Genomic DNA, 20015 nt, shown 5'->3' on the forward strand with positions numbered 1-20015 from the left:
AAAGCAAAAAGCAAACAATGTCTAGTGAGATTTTTACCTGGTTTTCTTACTCTTTAGAATGAAGAGCTCTCTTTGCCATTTCTTGCCCTGTGAGTGGCCTGGTGAGAAATTTTCCCAGCTTTCATTTATCTGGAAATTTCTTTATTTCACCTTCAGTTTTGCGAGAGATTTTGCTGGGTATAGAATTCCAGAATATCAGTTCTATTTTCTTTCAGCATTTAAAGGATACCATTCTAGTCTTCTGATCTTCATTGTTTCTGATGAGAGATCAGCAGGTTTTATTTTTCTTTCTCATTTGTAAGTGAACGTTCATGCTTTTTTTTTTTTTTTTTGGAGACAGGGTCACCCAGGCTGGAGTGCAGTGGTGCAGTCTTGGCTTACTGCAACCTTTGCATCTCAGGTCAAGTGATTCTCCTGCCTCAGCCTCCCAAGTAGTTAGGCCTACAAGGGCATACCACCACACCCAGCTAATTTTTGTATTTGTCATAGAGACAGGGTTTCACTATGTTGGCCAGGCTGGTCTTGAACTCCTGATTTCAGGTGATCCATCTGCCTCAGCCTCCCAAAGTGCTGGGATTACAGGTGTGACTACTATGCCCGGCCAGCAGTTATTTTAATTTGTATTCTTCTATATGTATTTTCCTTCATCTGAATGATTTTTTCTTTTAAAAACATTTGTAGTAAATATGTAACATAAGTATATCATCTTAACCATTTTTAAGTGCACAATTCAGTAAGGTACATTTATATTGTTATATAATCAATCTCCAGAAATCTTTTCATCTTATAAAACTGACCTTCTAACCATTAAACAACTCCCTATTTCCCCTTTCTTCAGGCCCTGAAAACCACCATTCTACTTTGTCTCCACGAGTCTGACTTCTCTAGATGCCTCATATACGTGGAATCATACTACATTTTTTTTTTTTAGCCATTTATCTGTTGGTGGCCACTTAGATTGATTCCATTATTTTGCCTTTTGTGACTAGAGATGCATTAAACATGGGGGTGGAAATATCTCTTCAACATACTGATTTCTTTTCCTTCAGATATATACCCAATAATGGGATTGTTGGATCATAAGGTAGTTCTGTTGTTTTGTTTTGTTTTGTTTTTTTTTGAGGAACTTTCATACTGTTTTCCTTAATGACTGTACTAATTTACATTCCCACCAACAGTATAGAAGAATTCCCTTTCTCCCCATCCTCACCAGCATCTGTTATTTTTCTTTTTGAAAATAGCCATCCCAACTAGGGTGAGATGATATCTCATTTTGGTTTTGATTTACATATCCCTGGTGATTTGTGACGGTGAGCTTTTTTTTTTTTTTTTTAAATATACATGTTGAGTGTTTTTCTGTCTTTGTTTGAGAGAGATCTTTTTTCAGCTAATTTCCCTTAATTGGGTCATTTGGGGTTTTTTTGCTGTTCAGTTGTTTGAGTTCCTTGTATATTCTGCATATCAGCCTTCCTTCAGATGAATAGCTTGCAAATATTTTCTCCCATTCGGTAGGTTGTCTCTTCACTCTGTTGTTTCCCTTTGCTATGCAGAAGATTTTTAGTTTAATTTAATCCCATTTGTCTGTTTTTTTCCTTTGAGATGGAGTCTTCCTCTGTCTCCCAGGCTGGAGTGCAGTGGTGCAGTCTTGGCTCACTGCAACCTGTGCCTCCCAGAGTCAAGTGATTCTCCTGGTTCAGCCTTTTGAGCATCTGGGACCACAGACATGTGTCACCATACCTGGCCAATTTTTGTATGTTTAATAGAGACAGAGTTTTACTACGTTGGCCAGCTTGGTCTCGAACTCCTGACCTCAAGTAATCCATCCATGTTGACCTCCTAAAGTGCTGGATTACAGATGTGAGCTACCATGCCCAGCCATTTGTCTATTTTTTGACAGCACTTTTGAGGTCTTAGCTGGGCCCTTTTTTGTTTTTGATGGGAGATTTTTGTTGCAAATTCCATCTCATTACTCATGATTAGTCTGTTCAGGTTTTCCATTTCTTTTTGGTTCAGTCTTGGTAAGTTGTGTTTGTCCAGGAATTTATCCATTTCTGTTAAGTTTTCTAATTTGTTGGTGTAGAGTTGTTCATAATCATCTTTAATGATCCTTTGCATTTCTGTGCTATCAGTTATAATGTCCCCTTTTTCTTTTTTATTTTATTTTATTTGTTTTGAGACAGAGTCTCACTGTGTCACCCAGGCTGGAGTGCAGCTGCATGATCTCAGCTCACTGCAACCTCTGCCTCCTGGCCTCAAGCGGTTCTCGTGCCTCAGCCTCCCGAGTAGCTGGCATTACAGGCATGTGCTACCATGCCCGTAATACTTGTATTTTTAGTAGAAATTGGGTTTCACCATATTGGCCAGGCTGATCTCAAGTTCCTGACCTCAAGTGACCCACTTGCCTCAGCTTCCCAAAATGTTGAGATTACAGGCATGAGCCACCATGCCCATCCTCATTTTTCTTTTTCTTTTTTTGAGACCGAGTCTCACTCTTTCACCCATGCTGGAGAGTGCAGTGGTGCAATCTCAGCTCACTGCAACCTCCGCCTCCTGGGTTCAAGTGATTTTCATGCCTCAGCCTTCCAAGCAGCTGTGATTACAGGCGTGTGCCACCACGCCTGATGGAGTTTCACCATGTTCCATGTTGGCCAGGCTGGTCTTGAACTCCTGGCCTCAAGTGATCATCCGCTTGCTTTAGCCTCCCAAAGTGCTGGTATTACAGGCATGAGCCACTGCCCACAGCCTCATTTTTTATTTGTTTGCATCTTTTTCCTTTTTTTTTTTTCTTGGCTAGTCTAGCTACTGGTTTGTTGATTTTTTTTTTTTTTTAATTCTTTGAGAAAATTAACTTCATTTTGTTGATCTTTTATATTTTTTGTCTCAATTTTATTTCTGCTCTGATCATTTTTCCCCGCCCTTTTACCAATTTTGGGTTTGGTTTTTGTTTTTCTGTTTCCCTAAGATGCATTATTAGGTTGTGTATTTGAAAATTTTTTACTTCTTTGATATGAGAGCATTTATTGCCATAAACTTCCCTCTTAATAATGCTTTTGCTGTATCCCATAGGTTTTGGTATGTTGTGTTTCTATTTTCATTTGTTTTAAGACATTTCTAAATTTCATTCTTTTTTTTCTTTTTTTCTTTTTTTTATATAAAGATGGGGTTTCACCATGGTGGCCAGGCTGGTCTTGAACTCCTGACCTCAGGTGATCCACCCACCTCGGCCTCCCAAAGTGCTAGGATTACAGGCGTGAGCCACCACGCCTGGCCTCTAAATTCATTTCTTAATCTCTTCATTGACCCATTAATCATTCAAGGGCATGTTGTTTAATTTTCCATATATTTGTACAATTTTGAAACTTCCTCTTGTTATTGATTTCTAGTTTTATTCCATTGTGGTCAGAAAAGATGCTTGATGTGACATCATTTCTTTTAAAATCTCTTGAGACTTTTATGTGGCCTAACATGTGGTCTGTCCTATAGAATGTCACATGTGCTCATGAGAAGAATTTTATCTGCAGCTGTTGAATGAAATATTCTGTTAGGTCCATGTGGTCTAAAGTGTAATTTAAATCTAATGTTTTTCTGTTGATTTTTCATCTAGGTGGTCTGTCCATGCTAAAGGTGAGGGGTTGAAGTCTCCAACTGTGATTATATTAGAGTCTGTCTCTCCCTGTCGATCTTAATGGTGTTTCATAAATCTTGCAGATTTTCTTCACTCTTTTCATTTGTATTCCTTTTTTTCCTTCTGGCTGGGTAATTTCAAACTACCTGTCTTCAAGTTCAGATATTTTTTGTTCTGATTGATCAAATTTGCTGTTGACGCTCTCTGTTGTGTTTTTTATTTTATTCATTGAATTCTTCAGCTACAGAATTTCTGTTTGGTTTTTTTCTTTCTTTGTCAAATTTTTTGTTCACATGTGAATTCTCTGTCCTGATTTCTTTGAATTGTCTGTCTGTATTTTCTTGTATCTCATTGAGTTTTCTTAACATCATTACTTTGAATTGTCTTTCTGTAATTTGTTGATCTCCTTTTCATTGGGATCTGTTACTAGCAAGAGTTACTAGCCAGAGTTTCTTTGGTGCTTTTTTGGTGTTATATTTCCTTACTTTTTTGTGTTTCTTGTGTTCTCATGTTAATGTCCATGCTTCTGGTGGAAAGATCACCTCTTCCAGACTTTCTACAGTGGATTTCTTAGAGAAAGACTTTCACCTGCAGTTGGGTTTTAGCGTTCCAGCTGAGAAGAGTGTGGTGATTGTGTTTCCACATAGGTGCAATAGTATATAGTCTGCATGCAGCTTCTTTGCCTATGTTTAACATTAATAAAAACTGTGAATGCCTCAGTGGTCTAGACTATAGAAGTTTGTACAGCAGCAGTGGTAGCATAGGACATTGTTAATGTCCTTAGTGTCAAGGGCATTTAGAGTCTTTCCATTTTCATTTTCCCCACAATGAGGAGACTTATCCAGGGGAATCCCTCTTGGTATCAGGTCTGGCATGGTCTACAAGTAGCTCCAGCAGTACTGGGAGCTTATGTGGGATTGGGGTTCTAAGCTCAGAGTCTCATGAACCTGTTGTGGCACCTGAGTCTTGGGGTACAGGTTCACTCTCTGTAGCAGGGTTAGATGTGGACTGTCCACCGAGCCAGGATCTATGACTCTGTTGAACCCTCTAGCAGCTAAGGCTCATGGGACCAGCTGTGATTCTACCCCCAGTAAGCAGGGCACAGAACTGGCCTTACCCTGGGGAAGACGAGATGTTCTGGAGGTTTGGTTTCAGAGAGCAGGGTACAGCTTGAATTTGGGAACCTGGGCCAGTAAGGCTCAATGGCAACTTGGGTCTCAGGATGATAGACTATGTAGCAGTGACTCTGGACCCTCGTTAGGCTTAGCAAATATCCCGGAATGGCAGAATACAGCTGTCTTTTGGGCCATAGAGGGGCAGGAAACAGCACAGCAATGACTCCACTCTGCAGTGAGAGGGATGACTCAACAGCTCAAACTGTAGGGGACTAGTGCAGCTTCAAGAAAGCAAGGCACTAGAGTTTTTGCCCTGTAGGGCAGGGTGTTTCAGCTCAGGCACTGCTCTCTTTCCCTGAGACTCAGGGTCTTATATCAGCTCAGCCTTGGAATGTACCACCGCTCAGCTCAGCTCAGCTAGGATACCCATTCCCCAGGCGGGGATGTGCTGCTTCAGCTCAGGCCTGGGAGGGTGTGACTGTTCTGATCAGCCCAGGCATCCTTTCCTTGGAATGCAGGCCACCATGTCATTTTAGGTTCTAGGGTGCCTGACCACTCTGGGGAGCCAATGAAGTGTTTCCTGGGATGCAGCCACTGGCTTCAGCTTAGGCACTGTGGAGGCATGACTGTTCTGAGCAGTCAAGATACTCTTTTCCCAGAAGAGAGTACTGCTTCAGTTCTGACCCAAGGGAATGGGGAAAGGAGTAGGTGGAATAGCTTTACTTCTGCTTGACCCCACTTGGAAGGGTGTTAACAGCTGCTCATAGCTCAGCTTTGGAATGTTAGGCCACAGGGCTAGCATGGCTCAGCTGCAACTTAGCCTCAGGAATGAAGGAGAGTCATGGCTACTCACCCCTGGAGCAAGACACACTCCAGCCATAGTTTCAGTTCCAAGATGGCATAGCACAGTAGCTACCTGGACCACAGGGGATGGGGTACAGTGTTGGCTCCTTCTCTTGGAGGAACTCTGCTAAGTGGACCCTAGGCAACTCCCTTCACTGGGCTTAGTGCCTATAAGGACTTCAGGGGGCTCCAGTGGAGAGGTCTGAGATGTCCAAGGTGTTGATGGCAGTTGCTGTGGTCCTCCTGCCGACCTTCCCACTAAAAGAAGTTCCTCCTGGTTCCAAGCTGATCTTGCATGGAATGATGAAGGCCCAATGTGTTTCATTCTGTTCTCTATGTGATCATCCCAAGTTTATGTGCTCATTGAGTTTCTTTTACTCTTCTGATGCATTCCAGGACCCTCCTTCAGTTATTTTTGCTATAATGTAGTTGTTTATTCATTGTTCTGCCTGTGTTTCTGAGGGGGACAAGCACTAAGGGTTTCTTGTTAACCATTTTGCTAGCATAACTTCCTTTTTTTTTTCTTAATAAGGTGGATGTGATGTGGTATCTCATTGTGGTCTTGATTTGCATTTCTCTAATAATTAGTGGTGTTGAGCAACTTCTCATGTGTATATTGGCCATTTGTGTATCTTCTGTGGAAAAATGTCTATTCCAAGTCTTTTGTCCATTTTTTAGTCAGGTTGTTTGATTTTTGTTGGGATTGTTGAGTTGTTGGAGTTCTTTACCTATTCTGGATATTAAACCCTTGCCAGATACATGATTTGCAAATATTTCTCTCATAGATTGGCTTTTTACTCTGCTGATCATGTTCTTTGAACATAGGTATTTTAATTCTGATACAGTTCAGTTTATCCATTTGTATTTTTGTTGCCTGTGCTTGTAGTATCATATTCAAGAAATCATTCTCGAATCCAGAGTTAGGAAGCTTTTTTTCTATGTTGTCTTCTAAGAGGTTTATAGTTGTAGCTCTTGCGTTTAGGTCTTTGATCCATTTTGAGTTAGTTTTTATATCTGTTGTAAGGTAAACGTCCAAAAACTCTGTTCTTGTGGGTTGACTCAGTTTTTTAGTTCTATGTGTTGCTATTTTTTTATCAAGTTTAGCAAATATTTAGAAATATTTCTTTGACCTTTTTTGTTTTGTTTTGTTTTTTTGAGATGGAGTCTCACTTTGTCACTCAGGCTGGAGTGCAGTGGCATGATCTCAGCTCACTGCAACCTCTGCCTCCTGGGTTCAAGTAATTCTCCTTCCTCAGCCTCCTGAGTAGGTGGAACTACAGGCGTGTGCCACTGCACCCAGCTAATTTTTGTACTTTTAGCAGAGACGGGGTTTTACCATGTTAACCAGGATGGTCTCAATCTCCTGATCAAGATCCACCTGCCTCGGCTTCCCAAAGTGCTGGGATTACAGGTGTGAGCCACCACACCCCGCCCAACCTTTTTCTTTTTTCTCTGTTTCTTTTTTTTCAGTGACAGGGTCTCAATCTGGCACCTAGGCTAGTGTACATAACTCAGTGCAGCCTTAGACTCCTGGGCTTCAGATCCTCCTGCCTTAGCCTCCCAAGTAGCTGAGACTACAGGCATATGCCACCATGCCTGATTAATTTTTTGTAGAGATGGCATCTCACTGTATTGCCCAGGCTGGTCCCAAACTCCTGGCCTCGAGCAGTCTTCCCACATCAGCCTCCCAAAGTGCTGGGATGAGCCACCACACCTGGCCTCTTCAAATCTTTTTCTGCCACATTTTCTGTTTTTTCCCTTCAACTTTTATTTTAACTTGCAGGGTACATGTGCAGGATGTGCAGATTTGTTACACAGGTATACATGTGCCCTGGTGGTTTACTGCACAGATCAACCCATCACCTAGGTATTAAGCCCAGCATGCATTAGCTATTCTTTCTGATGTTCTTCCTCCATCTCGCCTGTCCAACAGCCCCCAATTTCCCCCCACCTCCAGTGTCCATATGTTCTCATCGTTAAGCTTCCACCTGTAAATGAAAACATGCAGTACTTGGTTTTCCGTTCCTGAGTTAGTTTCCTGAGGATAACGGCTTCCAGCTCCATCCATGTCCCTGCAAAGGACACGATCTAATTCCTTTTTATGGCTGCATAGTATTCCATGGTGTATAGTACCACATTTTCTCTATCCAGTCTATTACTGATGGGCATTCCTTCTGAGACTTCAGTTATTCATATGCTAGACCATTTGATACTGACCTAACAGTCACTTACATTATATATTTTTTCCAATCTTTTTCTCTCTTGACTCAGCTAAGATGATTTTTTAAACTGATTTTTCAGTTCTAGATTTCCCCATTCTTTTGTTTTCCATAATTTTTTAAGAAGAAATTGAAGTAGTCAGTGGCATGTATTTAGTTTCCTCATGTCCCTTTGTAATCCATCCTTCCTTTACCTCATTCCTTGAGAACCAGTGACAGCCTTTCTGCTGCTACCAGATTCATTTGCATTTTCTAGAGTTTTACACAGATAGAATCATATTCTATGTACTAATTTTCCTGACTTGTTTCATTCTGCACAATGCTTTTGGGATTCACCATGTTTATCCATGTGTCATTAGTTTGTTCCTTTTTATTTCTCAGTAGTATACTGTATCTTTATATTACAGTTCACTTTTCCATTCACATGATGATAAGCATTTAGATTGTTTCCAGTTTTAGCTATTACAAATTAAGACCCATACTTAAACAGTAATAAACAAATCTTTGTATGAACATTTGTTTTTATTTCTCTTGGGCAAATACCTAGAAAACTGTGCCCAGAGGTTTTACTGGTAAATTCTACCAAGCATTCAGAGATAACACAAATCTTACCCATAGTCTTTTGGAAAACAGGAGGAGAGGATTCTTTCACAGCTCATTTTATGAGACCAGCAAAACCCTAGTATCAAAATCTGGCAAAGATGACAGGAAATAAATTACAGAGCAATATCCCCCATAAATGATAAACAGAAATCCTTTTTAAAAACAAAGGATTGGCAGTTGAATCCAACTAAATACGTATGTATGTATATCTATGTGTGTCTGTTAGGGACAATATATATATTAGGGAATATGTATGTATGTATATATTAGGGGCAAGACATCATGACAAAGTAGTGTTTATCCCAGGAAAAAGGTTGGTTTGACTTCAAAAAAACCAACCAGTGTAAATTATTACATTAAGAGAATGAAGACGAAAAATAATGTCAGTGGGTGTAGTGGCACGCACCTTTCGTCCCAGCTACTCAGGAGGCTGAGGCAGGAGAATTGCTTGAACCTGGGAGGTGGAAGTTGCAGTGAGCCAGGGTCGCGCCACTGCACTCCAGCCTGGCGCCTGGTGACGGAGTGAGACTCTATCTAAAAATTAATTAATTAATGTTATAATCTCAATAGATGCAGAGACAAAACTCAATACTTCATTAAAAAAAAGTATATCTTAGCAAACTATGAACCAAGGAGAACTTTTTTTTTTTTTTTTGGAGATGGAGCCTCACTCTTGTCACCTAGGCTGGAGCGCAATGGTGCAATCTTGGTTCAACCTCCGCCTCCGGAGTTCAAGTGATTCTCCTACCTCAGCCTCCTGAGTAGCTGGGATTACAGGTGCCTGCCACCACACCAGGCTAATTTTTGTATTTTTAGTAGAGACAGGGTTTCACCATGTTGCCCAGGATGGTCTTGATCTCCTGACCTCATGATCCACCTGCCTCGGCCTCCCAAAGTGCTGGGATTACAGGTGCGAGCCATTGTGCCCAGCAAGAGAATTTTTTAACTGATAGAGGACTTCTACAGAACCCTATAGCTAAGATCATACCTAATGGAGAAATATTGAACATAATGCCCTAAGATTAAAAACGAGGAGAGAATACCTGTTCTTACCACTTCTATTTAACCTTGTACTGGAGATTCTAGTCAGTTCCATGGAGGAACAGGGGTTCATGCCTGTAATCCCAACATTTTGGAATGCTGAGGCAGGCAGATAACTGGAACTCAAGAGTTCAGGACCAGCCTGGGCAACATGGCCAAACCCTGTCTCTATTTTAACAACAACAAAAAAGCAAGGTCATAAGATAAAAAGGGTTTTATGCAAAAAATAAGTTTTACAGTGTGCAGCAAACAATTGGAAAATGAAAAAATTTTAAGTCTTTATAGAATGGTACCAGAAAACATGGAATACTTGAAAATTTATCAACAAATATGCAAGACTTCTTTACTGAAACTATCAAGTGTTGTGGAGAGAAATTAAAGACCTAAATATGGAGAGTGATGTACAATAGTTATGAACTAGAAGATCCAATATTATTTAGGTGGCAGTTTTTCTCAAATTGTTCTGTAGATTCAACACAATCCAAATAAAAATCCCAATCTCGAGTATGTCTTTATCAGCAGCATGAAAATGGGCTAATACAGTAAATTGATACCAGTAGAGTGGGCAGTGCTGAAAAGCTACCAGATATGTGGAAGCGACTTTGGAACTGAGTAACAGGTACAGGCTGTAACAGTTTGGAGGGCTCAGAAGAAGACAGAAAAATGCGGGACAGTTTGGAACTTCTTGGAGACTTGTTGAATGGCTTTGACTAAAAGCCTGTTAGCGATATGGTCCAGGCTGAGGTGGTCTCAGATGGAAATAAGGAACTTGTTGGGAACTGGAGCAAAGGTGACTCTTGTTTTAGCAAAGCGAGTGACAGCATTTTGCCCCTGCCCTGGAGATTTGTGGAACTTTCAACTTGAGAGAGATGATTTAGGGTATCTGGTGAAAGAAATTTCTAAGCAACAAAGCATTCAAGAGGTGACTTGGGTACTGTTAAAGGCATTTGATTTTATAAGGGCAGCAGAACACAAACAGTCGAAAAATTTGCCGCCTGGCGTGATAGAAAAGAAAAACCTGGCTGGGCACGGTGGCTCACACCTGTAATCTCAGCACTTTGGGAGGCTGAGGCAGGCGGATCACAAGGTTAGGAGTTTGAGACCAGCCTGGCCAATGTGGTGAAACCCTGTCTCTACTAAAAATAAAAAAATTAGTCCAGCATGGTGGCGGGTCCCCATAATCCCAGCTACAGAGGCAGGAGAATTGCTTGAAACCAGAAGACAGAGGTTGCAATGAACAGAGATCGCACCACTGCACTCTAGCCTGGGGGACAGAGTGAGACTCCATCTCCAAAAATAAAAACCGGCTTTTGGGGAAAAATTCAAGCCAGCTGCAGATATTTGCATAAGTAGCAAGAAGCCTAATGTTAATCCCCAAGACCATGGGGAAAATGTTCCAGACCATGTCAGAGACCTTCATGGCAGCCCCTCCCATCATAGGCCTGGATCCCCAGGAGGAAAAGTGGTTTCTGAGCCTGGCCCAGGGTCCCTGTGCTATGTGCAGCCTAGGGACTTGGTGCCTTGTATCCCAGCTGCTCCAGTCGTGGCTGAAAGGGGCCAATGTACAGCTTGGGCTGTGGCTTCAGAGGGTGGAAGACCCAAGTCTTGGCAACTTCCAAGTGGTGTTGAGCCTGCGGGTGCACAGAAGTCAAGAATTGGGGTTTGGGAACCTCTACCTAGATTTCAGAGGACGTATGGAAAACCCTGGATGCCCAGGCAAAAGTTTGCTGTAGGGGCAGGGCTCTCATGAAGAACCTCTGCTAGGGCAATGCAGAAAGGAAATGTGGGGTCAGAGCCCACACAGAGTCCTTACTGGGGCACTGCCTGCTGGAGTTGTGAGAGGAGGGCCACCGTCCTACAGATCCCAGAATGGTAGCTCCCAGCACTTTGGGAGGCTGAGGCAGGCAGATCACTTGAGAACAGGGGTTCAAGACCAGCCTGGCCAACGTGGCGAAACCCCATGTTTGCTAAAAATACAAAACTTAGGCATTGTGGTGTGCCACTGTAGTCCCAGCTACGGAAGAGGCTGAGGCATGAGAATCATTTTAACCCAGGAGGTAGAGATTGCAGTGAGCCGAGATCGCACCACTGCACTCTAGCTTGGGTGACAGAGCAAGCCGAGCGAGACTCTATCTCAAAAAAAAAAACAAGTCACAAAATGTGAGAAAATATTCAACATGCATATCTAACAAAGGATTTGTTTCTGGTCTACATAAAGAATTTTTACAATTCAATAAGAAGAGAGCAATTCAGTTTTTTTTAATGGGCAAAAGATTTGAACAGATACTTTACCAAAAAAGATATAGGAATGTCCAATAAGCACATGAATAGATATTCAGTGTTCTGGGAAATGCAAATTATAATCTCAGTGAGATTCTGCTTCATCTCTGCTGGAAAGGCTAAAATAAAAAATGGCTAACAGGCCAGATGCAGTGGCTCATGTCTGTAATCCCAGCACTTTGGGAGGACAAGGCAGGCGAATTGTTTCAGCTCACAAGTATGAGATCAGCATAGGCAACATGGCAAAACCCTGTCTCTACCAAAAGCAATCCAAAAAAATATTAGGCAGGCATGGTGGTACACGCCTGTAGTCCCAACTACTCAGAAGCCTGAAGTGGGAGGATGGCTTGAGCCCAGGTGGCGGAGGTTGTAGTGAACTGAGATCATGCCATTGCACTCTAGCCCGGGCAATAGAGCCAGACCTTGTCTCAAAAAAAAAAAAAAAAAAAAAAGTTAACAGTGCCAAGTGTTGGTAAGAATATGAATAGGTTTTAATCCTGTTTCCTCTGGCATTCACATTATATACTAGGTGCTCTGGGAAAAAAAGGAATGTTTTAAAGCGTACAAAGCACTTTTATGTCAGTTACCGCATATGATCTCCAAAGTAATCCTATAAGGTTATTTTGAGTAGGGAGTATAAGGAGAATCAGCCCATTCATCTCTGCCTAGCATAGACTAGACAGAACTATGTCTGATTGGATTACTGAGGCTATTAATACCTACTTTCTCTTTTTTCATTTATGTGGGAACCTGATTATAAAGACACAATAAATTAAGCACCTTAGAAAAAAACTGTGAATTATGTATTTATCATCACTTTTACTGCAATAATAGCCACTATTCTTGAAGTACTAGGTAAATGTATTCCTGCTAAAATAACTTGAGCTCTCAAAACGCAGGTCTTCCACTGAGCTAACATAAGTAACTATTCAGAAAAATATCTATTGCCAAGAACTGTCAGAGTCAAGACAAAGAGAGGTTTTTTTTTTCTCTTTGAAGTCAAATTGGTTTCACTGGACTTATTCTCACCATCCAGACTTTGGGACCTCATTCCAGATTCTAGCCAGTGTCTGTCTTCTTATTTCAAGAAGGCTGTTAAACCTATAGCAGATGATACGTTGATGTGAGTCACATGCCCTGAAAAGCCATAATGATGGTGAGGGTGACAGGGAGTGAAATTTCATTGATGAGATTCCAGAATGAAAGCATCATTGACCCTGCAGCAGTACTCTATAGAAAGATGGTGGGTAAATGGTAAAATTAGAAATGTCAGTGGAGAGCTTACCCATCATTAATCTTTTCCAAGTCTTCCCTGACTCATATATCCAGAGGATTGACCAAAGGCAAAATATACAACTTTTAGTTTCACATATACAGCTGTGCTCTGTAACCAGAGAGTTCTGTCAAAATTGTCTCAGAACTGCTGCAAGAAGGGCTTGAAATACAAAGATCACTCTCAAAGATTTGTGACACAGAGTTTTCTGAGTTTTCTTTCTTCACAGGAAGGATCCATTTGGAATGGGTCAAATGCAAGAGGGTAGTCCAGATGACATCTTACAATGGCCAGTGATAGTACAGAACTCTAAATGGTGGTTAATTACTTACAAGCATTTTATATTAAGTCTCCCTTAAGTGGGAACATACTCATTGAAAAATCAAAGTGAGTCAAGTCTTTCATCATTAAGGTTCTAGGAGTCCAGTGGGATAGAAAAAAGCAAAATCATCATACAGTATGGTACATAAAATTAAATGAAAATATGTGGAAGAACAAGTACAAAATGAAGTGGCTAGAAAACACTTTTAAAAGCCAAGGGAGAGACTGTCTGATATGAATAGCCTCTGGAGGAGCCATCAGCCAGGAATGGGAAGGAAAGGCACTTGGCATTGCTGGCTTGTGGGAATATCTTCTCTGAAACTTCTTTTTGCCCCCAGGGAGCTCCCCTACACACTTGTGTTTGAGTATCTTTCTGCAGCAACTATGCCATTTACTGTTTTCCTCATCTGATATGTGAAAGTAAAATGTGTCTCAGAACTATTAGGATTTAATGTGAGATCACATGTGATATGTAGGGCCTATTGTGATATGTATCTTGCCAATTTTATGAGGCTCCTATAAGCCCAGCCCTGAAGAGAAGCTTGTCTCCAAATCCACCACTTCCAGGTGGATTATGCATCCCACAAAAGCAACTCAGGTCATCACAGTGACATAGGCTTCATTTAATGTTTACATGAAAGTACTAAAGGCCTCAAGACTGCTGAGTATTTGGAATTCTTCATCTGGATCATGGCCCAAAGGGACCTACACTGTAGCATGGTTTGAGCAGGTGGGGCGCCCAAAGACTTAGGTGCTAGAACAAATTCCCTACCCTCTGAGTATGTAACTTTGGCCAAGAGTCCCTTGTTCAACTCCTCTTACTTTGTTACTGAGGTAATAATCAGTCTCCCTCAACATGTGTCACTATTATCAATCATATGCTAGGCACTATGCCAGGGTGTAGAATATGGCCCTCTGCCTTCTAGGAGCACATGGTCTGGTAGAAATAGAAAGACACAGACCTGAATACCTAATGTAAGGCAGAATAAGGTGAGTGTTACGATGGAAGCCTGTGGTAGCACAGAGGAAGGAATGATTACGGTAAAAAGGAGAATTAGGGACCTGTAATACCTTTGTTGAGTGAAAGGCTTCTTTTGGACTTTGTGTAAAATTTTCATGTATCAAGAAGCATTCCACAGGGAGGTGAGTAATGCAAGCCTAGGGCTGAAGTTTAGGCTACACAGGACATGTTTAGGGATGAGTGAGTAGCTCTGTGAGCAAGAGAGGAGGATGCCAGGGTAGAGGGAAGTTGGAACATAGCTAGTGGGTTCTACAGAAGAAGAGTTTTGATCTGCTGATCAGAAGGTTTGGGCCAAGTCCAGGAAAAGGGATGGCAGCACCATACTTTTCTTTATTTATTTGCTTACTTACAGAAAACATTTATTCATTATTTACAATGCAACAAGTACTAACCTGGCTGCTAAGGAGAGAAAATGAGTAAGACAGAGTTTCTTTCCTCAAGGAAATCACCTTCTATTGGTGGAGATAAGTAGTGATGATGCCTAATGTAAATAACACTTGCTACCTGCTCCAAGAACAAAGTTAAGCAAGTGATTGTTAAGCAATGCCTAGAGGTACAGGATGTAAGAATGGCCTTAAAAGATGTGTCTTCTGAGATGAGTCTGAAGGATAAATGGAGTAGGAGCCTGCCAGATTGAGGTAAGAAGCCTTCCAGACACAGCCCAACAGTATAACAAAGCCTAATGCTTGATTAAATGGGGAATACAGGGAACACTGCAAAGTTTGGTTTGGATTCTAGAGTGGAAAGGGGAGCTACAGCGAAAAGATTGGAGAGATGAGTTGGGATAAACCGAAGAGTTTGGGCTTAATCCTGAAGCAGTGAGGCAGTATTGAAAATGTTTACACTGGGAAGTTAGGAAAGTAAGTATTACTAGGATGTAAGGATCAGAGAGGCCCTGGGCAGAAATAATAATGTGAGTGACTCCCAGGTTTCTGGCCTGAGTAACTGGTGCCATTCCCAAAATAAGAGAGGCAGGAGAAGTAAGAGTTCAAGAGTAAGATGATGAGTTCATTCTTAACTATGTTTTTCTTTTCTTTTTTCTTTCTTTTTTTTTTGAGATGGAGTCTTGCTTTGTCATCCAGGCTGTAGTGCAATGGCACAATCTCAGCTTACTGCAACCTCTGCTTCTCGGGTTCAAGTGATTCTCCTGTCTCAACCTCCTGAGTAGCTAGGATTACAGGTGCCTGCTGCTACGCCCTGCTAATTTTTGTAGGTTGTTTTTTTTTTGTAGAGACAGGGTTTTACCATGTTAGTCAAGCTGGTCTTGAAACTCCTGACCTCAGATGATCTGCCCACCTCGGCTTCACAAAGTGCTGGGATTACAAGCATGAGCCACCATACCCGGCCCAGTCTTGACTATGTTAAAGGTTTTTGCAGGATACCTGTGATGCTCTTTCAACCTCATGCCCACCTTGAAATCCTTCAGAGGCTCCCCATTCCCTTCAGCTCTGGCCTGGCCTCCATTGTGTTCTCTCAGCCCTGCCTTCTAATGTGCTTGCTGCAGCCTGAGCAGCTTTCAGTTCCTGGAACTTGCCAGGTTGTGTTCTACATCTTTGAGCCTTCAACTAGAACACCATTTCCCTTCTCTTGCTTTCTACGTAGCCAGTTGTGGCTCATCCTTCCAGACTCACTCAGATATAACATATCTCTGAAGGAGCCTTCCCTGACATTGTCTATTGCCACCCCTAGCAAGGGTTAATACCAACTGTCAACAGCTATGCACTCACCCCTACTTGACTGTAATTATTTGTATGCATGTCACCTTCTCCACTACTGTGACATTCCCTCACCATCCCTCACTGAGCAGGTGGCATCTCTGTATCCATTTTGCCTGGCCCAGATGGACATTAGAACATCAGTAAATGTTAAATGAACAAATCCAAATGGGAGCATCCAACAGAGTTGGAAATTCAAAAACAAACAAAAAAAAATGAAAGGCACCAAAAAAAATGCAAACAACATTAACACATTATGTCTACTCTTCACTCCCCTGTCCTCTTCCCTAAGCACTATGTTATCTAAAGGCTAGATGGTCAATCATCCAAGCCCATGGCTGTTGGCTTGGTTATGTGTGTAGAATGGAACAGAAAGGGAGGAAGAATGTAGAGGCCCAGGGAGGAGCATCAGTAAAGGTTTGGAGACTGACCTGGAACTTCCAGCCATCATGGGTACAGTTTACATGAGAGGAAGCCTGGCCTACACACCTATTTCCTTTCCTCTTTCTAAGCTCTGGCCCCTATTTTCTAACACCATCTGGTGGCTACATCTGTGAATAACAAACTCCCCAGGAGCTGAGAGAGCTTCTCTAAGGCAAAAAGTCTGGAGATTGGCCTCAGAAGGCTATGTATTACAGCTCCAACAAGTTTATACGTATATGAGATTTGCCTTTTCTGATGAGACACTCCAAGAGCTTTTGACCAGAGTCTTTAAAACTCCTATGGCCTTTGAAAGGCTGAGAATCACTGCTACAAAGGATTGATTCTTTTTTTCCCTCAGTGAAACCCTATGAAGAATCATAAGATCAAAGCTGAAGAAGCAGACTTGAATCCCTGCTTACTCAGAACTTCACCCTCCAGTTTCCCAAAGCACCTACAGAGAACATATAGAATTCAGTTCGAAAACCACTCTTGTGAAGCCAAGGGCTTGTAGAGCATGAGAGTCAGATGGGCCCTTAGAAATCATTGCAACATATTAGGTCACACCTGAGAGAGGAGGCTTGGTAACACTCACAGCACATATTGGTGGCGGAACGAAAACCTGGCACAAGTCTCCTCTCTTGCTCCTCTTCTCTTTTTACTGCTTGTCTTATTGCCCAAAACCTAAATTTTAAAATGTACTAATCAAAACTTTTCCTGTCCTGAATATAGTTCCCAAACAGGAAACCATTCTTCCTATTGATTTCTAGATCTCCAGAAAGAGGTATTTCCCCTCTAAATGCCTCTCAGTAAGTTATGGTAGAAAATAAATCTATAGCTTATGTGTGAATAGTTTGTTGTTTGTTTGTATGGGAGGGTTGTCTTCTTGAGACAGGGTCTCACTGTTTACTAGACTGGGAGTGTAGTGGTGCGATCATAGTTTACTCTAACTTTGAACTTCTGGGCTCAAGCAATCCTCTTGCCTTAGCCCCCTGCCCCCAGTAGCTAGGACTACAGGTGTGCAGCACCACACCCAGCTAATCATTTTTTTTGTAGTGATGGAGTCTTACTGTATTCCCAGGCTGGTCCTGAACTCCTGGCCTCAAGTGAACCTCCTGCCTCAGCCTCCCATAGTGCTGGGATTACAGACATAAGCCACTGCAGCTGACCTGAATAATTCTTTTTAACTTACAACATCAATACCCATGAGCTAGTTTTACAGTGGCAGAACAGACTTAGAGAGATAAAATGATTTGTTTGCCGTTTCCTGACATCACCTTAAAGATTCTTTCCACTATTTCACAACATTTGTATTCAAGTGCGCATATTCTATGGTACTTAAAACAATGAACATATAGGCAGTACAACTGGCTTATTGATACCTGGTTGGGGAGGGGGGTTATAACCCCTGCTAATAACCGGCATTTGGAGGTAGGGGACGGATGAAGCCTAACATTGATTAAACATCTATATTACTACATATACTAGAGTCTAATATATAAACTTTCAACATATATAATTGAAAAATTATATAAATAATATATAAACCTTCAAAGTATGCTCTTAGTCACCATTTTATAGATGCCTATACCGAAGTTTAGAAAGAGAAAATGCCTTGGTCAAGGTTACGCAGCTAGTAATTGGCAAGTCGCAGATAAACCTCAGGTTGGCCTGACTCCTCATCCTGTGTTTTGTCCACATCAACTAGCTGCATGAGGCTTTGAACATCCCAGTTTGTCTCCTTGCAGGGCAGTACTTGCCTTGTCTCACCCTCCTGCCCCTTCCCTTCTTTCTCTTTTAGGAGTGCCAGCTTCTCTCAGGGCACCAGGGCCTCTTTTCTCATGAGGAGTGATACAGCCGTACAAAAACTTGCCCAAGGCAATGGACACTGTGTTAACGGGGTTGGTGGTCAAGTCCATGGCTTCTATAGCCTTCCCAAGCCAAGCCGGCACAATACAGAATTCAGAGACAGTACCTATGACCTCCCCCGCAGCCTGGCCTCCCATGGCCACACCAAGGGCAGCCTCACAGGCTCTGAGACAGATAATGAGGATGTGTACACCTTCAAGACGCCCAGCAACACCCTGTGCCGGGAGTTTGGGGACCTCCTGGTAGACAATATGGATGTTCCGGCTACCCCACTCTCAGCCTACCAGATCCCTAGGACATTCACTCTGGACAAGAACCACAATGCCATGACAGTGGCCACTCCTGGGGACTCAGCCATAGCTCCCCCACCCCGGCCCCCCAAGCCAAGTCAGGCTGAAACACCTCGATGGGGCAGCCCTCAGCAGAGACCTCCAATCAGTGAAAATAGCAGATCTGTCGCTGCCACCATCCCCAGACGCAATACCCTCCCTGCAATGGACAACAGCCGACTTCACCGAGGTCAGTATAAGCCCTAGCTGAGACAGAGAGAGAAGGAGGTAGCACCAGGGTTCTTAATGCTTTGCTAGTCCTTGGTCATCCATGGCTGAGGGGGACTTAAGAACCACCTAGGTCACTGATATTGACAAACGTAGGTATCTTCTACCCAGATCCCTTACCAGTTGGTCCTCCAGCACTGGAGGCTGTTAGTTGCAGGTATATAACTGCAACTATATAGAGCTGGCCCTGGAGACATTAATATTCTACTAATGCAGAATAGGACATTCTTGATTAACCACAGTATAACATATTATGGGTTTAGAAGTCCAAATCATTTTATTGTATTCATTAATCAAACCAGAGATTTAAAAAGTAAATTTAGAAGACCAGTCCAAACTGGAATGAAACCTGTGTGGACTAACAGATTGTTAAAATTAGATCGGAATGTTTTCTAAGTCACATTTGAGCCTCTGGTTGAAGGTGAAACTTCGATTTGAAGTACCTAAATTCTGTTGTTACTTGTTTTCCACTGAGAGTATTCCAACTCTGCATATAACCTCCTCGGTGTGATGAAAAAATAGAACAATATTCTTTTCATTTTGCATCTTGCCTTATAGCTTGTAAAGCCTTTTTTTTTTTTTTTTTTTTGTCCATCCTGTTGTTTAAGCCAGTCTGGGACGTTGGTGGGACAAAGCCTCCTTGCCTCCATTTCACATGAGGCCCATGACAGTTAAGAGACTTAAACGGAGTTGCAGAGTCATTGGTGCCAGAGATGAGACTCAGACCCTAGAGTCCTGGCTCCTGGTTTAGACGTCTTTACTGTCTTTCAATCCATCAACAATTTGAGCAGTCACACTGCTCTGGAACTGAGATAATGAAGACATACATAATACATGTTCCTGCTCTTCAGAGCATACATCTCATTGTGAAAATGAAACCAATGTGTATAAATTAGGACAAGTATTGTTACTGTGGTATTCAAAAAGGTGATGGCTGGGGTGAGTGGGACAGGTGGTGAGTACTATAGGAGTCAAACGAGAGGTGCATAGATGAGGGTAGAGCAGTCAAGGAGGGCTTCTCTGCAGATGCTAACATTGGAGCTACATCTAGAAGTCCAGGAGGAATTTTTGAACTGAAGAGTGATGTGTTCGAAGAAATTCCTTATCATTTGG

At 42.1% G+C, this 20015-nt stretch overlaps 1 protein-coding gene across 3 annotated transcripts in view; it reads left to right on the forward strand.

Annotated features, from left to right (window-relative positions):
• GAB2 (GRB2 associated binding protein 2) overlaps positions 1-20015 on the forward strand; it is a 209631-nt gene that overhangs the window by 180084 nt on the left and 9532 nt on the right. For all 3 annotated transcript variants that reach the window (XM_054241862.2, XM_054241863.2, XM_035265325.3), the window contains one exon: positions 18278-18864. In XM_054241862.2, the coding sequence (XP_054097837.1) occupies positions 18278-18864 (587 nt within the window). The remainder of the gene's footprint in view (positions 1-18277; positions 18865-20015) is intronic.

The sequence above is a fragment of the Callithrix jacchus genome, chromosome 10, assembly GCF_049354715.1.
Source record: "Callithrix jacchus isolate 240 chromosome 10, calJac240_pri, whole genome shotgun sequence".
Lineage (NCBI taxonomy): Eukaryota > Metazoa > Chordata > Mammalia > Primates > Cebidae > Callithrix > Callithrix jacchus.